The 3,189-nt window shown below is 45.6% G+C and overlaps 1 protein-coding gene across 1 annotated transcript; it reads right to left on the reverse strand.

The window, feature by feature from the left end:
- Positions 1-546: 546 nt before the first annotated feature.
- LOC131709668 (CD276 antigen-like) lies at positions 547-2,515 on the reverse strand. Its single transcript, XM_059012260.1, has 2 exons — positions 2,351-2,515; positions 547-1,948 (listed from the first exon to the last, which is right to left on the reverse strand). The coding sequence occupies exons 1-2, from the start codon at positions 2,464-2,466 to the stop codon at positions 1,246-1,248; spliced, it is 819 nt and encodes a 272-aa protein (XP_058868243.1). The 5' UTR covers positions 2,467-2,515; the 3' UTR covers positions 547-1,245.
- Positions 2,516-3,189: the final 674 nt, after the last annotated feature.

A 3,189-nucleotide genomic window follows, 5' to 3' on the forward strand; every position in this document is an offset into this window, starting at 1 on the left:
AGCAGAGTGTAGGACGGAGACCCGGGTCGTACAGGTAGCGACAATTGAGGAAAACCCGCTGGAGTGCAGCACCTTTATTTTGTAGTTTTCATTACTGTGTTTTATTTTCCCTTTTTCTTTTTGCCTTTTCATTTTCATTATTCTTTGAGCACCTGCACCATATTGTGTACCATAGGTGGTAGCCAGGCCACAGACAACAGCGCCCTCTGCGAGCTAAAATAAATCAGAAAAAAACAAATAATAACAAAAATACAAATAAATCTGAGCACCCAGATCTCACCCAGCGTCCAGGAAGCGGCACAGCCGCAGAACCACCTGGGTTTGGAAAAATCCTTCCAACAAAAACCATTTCCAAATGGAAAGGCAGCTCGGAGAAATGATCCTTCTCAATCCCAGGGTAAAGCAGGAACAGCTTGGTGAGACAGTGGCCAGGAATCCACAGCCTGGATATAAATCTCTATTAATATTCACAAAGGTGAATTTCAAAATCCGCTAAAGGAGATGATTGTAGAATTGATTCAGATTTTTTATATAGATTTCTTTCCTGAGTTGTCCCCCCCCCCCAAGCAGTAGATTGAAAATACTTTTTCTAACAAGCCCACACAGCAACCACACCCTTCTCTCTCCTTCTCTACACAAAAACTGACACGCTCTTAAAGAGTCAGGTACCTTGTCACAGCGCTGAGCGGTGTTGTCCCACAGACTATCACAAAACTTCAAGTCACTTCCTATGGCAGTGTTGTGTGCAAAGCAGTAGTAATTTAAACAAATCCAAAACAAAGTGCGTAGTGCAGTATCCAGAAACACAGAGAGTGTGCAAGCATGCTAAAAGCAAACAGTTTGAGTAGATTGCAATATTTAAAAACAACAAAAGCGCAAACGTGCTACAACTTAAACATATGGACAACCCTGCCTCAGAGCATGAATACAAAGATCAGATTGAAAATAAAAACTCCAGAGAACAGAAGGCAAACCTTGACGTGCGCAGGCAGGGCGTGGTACTGCAAGTGCTCTTTCCTTTGATGTGCATCCTGGAGCTGAAGAGGTTAATGTCATGTTGAATAAACTACTGTATCTCTTTGCTGGATTGTTCCAATATTGTGCACAGACAATGAGAGTACAGATTATAGTTCAATTGTCTCGGAAACAATGTGATTTTTAAAATTTGTCTTCAACACTGATCACGTTTCCTAATTCAAAGTGACTTCAAAGTGGAGCTTGTATTAAACTGGATAAATTGAGCAGTCAGACTTCACTGGGCTCCTCGATCACATCTGATAACGGCACTGCCTGTGCTGGACTAGAAGCCTTGCTGGACTTCCAGCAGCAACCTGCGTGTTTTTTATAGAGCCACAGACCGACACAGAGCCCTGCAATCACACAAAGAAGAACTGCTCCTAAACCCCACCAGGCGTGTCGGTCAGAGCTCGGGACTGTCACATGAGCTGGTGCTGTTGTGGGTGGAGCCGGAACCACGACTACCTCAGTCAGGCCCAACCCGGACAGTCTGGGAGTGGAAACAGAGCACTTGTATTTCCCAGCGTCTTCCTCCCTGACTCTCCTCAGCAGCAGTGAAGCGTTCCCGCGCTGCAGCTCAGAATCAAACAGGCTGGTCCTGTTCACATGCTGAGGGAGCTGATGGGCAAGATGGTCTGTATTCTTATAGTAACTGTGAACAATGTGGTCCGTTTCTGCTCTTCTCCAGATCACATCTGACGTCTCATCCCAGGCTGTGTAGTAGAAGGTGCAGCTCAGGATACAGTCCTGCCCCTCAGTACACTTCACTGAGCTCGAGACTTTCACAAACTCTCTGTCACTGCTCACACTGTCAGCAGCCAGTATGAGGATTGCCAATACCCCGGTAACAGCAGCAGCAGCAGCAGGGCCAGTGAAGCACACTCTCCTCCTTAACTGGATCCTGGACTCAGTCCTTCTCTTCAAATAGAGCCTGAACAGGAGAAGAGCAAAAAGTTCAGAAAAACAGAGACAGACAGACAGACAGACAGAGAGAGAGAGAGAGAGAGAGAGAGAGGACACACACACACAGGGTAATAAACACACACACACATGGTTATAAACACACACCCACAGGGTTATAAACACACACACACAGGGTTCAGTACATTTATGACTCGGACACTCACTGGGACAGTTTGCTCCCAGGCTGCCTGATGTGATCCGGTGCCAATGAAACAAGTTCAATAGCGTGCAGAAACTTGAAACAGAACAGAAGACAAGAAGAGGAGAAAGTGACGCATCAAACTCAGCGCAGAGAGCAGGACGAGAAGGGCACACATTGAAGCCAAGAGAAAAGACACCCTGGAGTACAATACTGGATCGGGGGTCTTACTGGTTCCAGGGCAGCTCAGGTGAATTCAGGGACGCTTCTTCTCCTGCAGAGTCCATCCTCTTTGCACGCTCCGTCTGCATCTCTGTACCGACACACAAGAGAAATCTTAAATTCATACCACGTTACACACTGGAGTCACTAAATATTCAAAGACTCGTCTGTCTGTTTATCATTATTTTTACACATCACAGCGCTCTTAGTTATAGACTATATACTCCAGGAAAGTTTCATGAAATTAAACCCACAAGGAAAGGGCCATTGTGAACGCCTACAGATTCACAACCAGAAAAACTACACTTCCCATGAGCCTCTCTTGCAGGTTCACTTCAGCTGCAGGAGACACAGGGTCTCTTCCTTTTTTTCAGGACCCAGAGCCTGCAGCAAACATGCCAGCTTTGAACCCTTGTGAATACACTCCAACACTGCTTATTATAAACTAGCCTGGCTACACACACCCCGCCTAATTGGGATTGCTGCTGAAATGGGATACAACTCTGGGAGACGGTTCTTCCCAATGCTGTTGACGTTGTTTAATTGGGACGTCACTTTGTTTAATTGGGATGCAGTATTTTCAAATGATGAATGGAGATCGCTTTTCAGAGCAAGACAGGTGGTGCAGCGCTGTGCAGGGAGTGTGTGATTACACTGTGACTTGAGTACATTGAGTAAAGTACGCTGAGCTCCTCAAGGAGGAGGAGGAGGAGGAGTCTCCTGTGGTTTCTCAGGCTGCTCTTGCAAAGAAAGTTGGCGTCTCAACATCGCAGGTGCGATTCACTTTGTTCAGGAATAATAAAAACATTGACTCGTATTTTCAATGATGTATTTAACATTTAATCATA

This window comes from Acipenser ruthenus, chromosome 44 (assembly GCF_902713425.1).
Source record: "Acipenser ruthenus chromosome 44, fAciRut3.2 maternal haplotype, whole genome shotgun sequence".
Lineage (NCBI taxonomy): Eukaryota > Metazoa > Chordata > Actinopteri > Acipenseriformes > Acipenseridae > Acipenser > Acipenser ruthenus.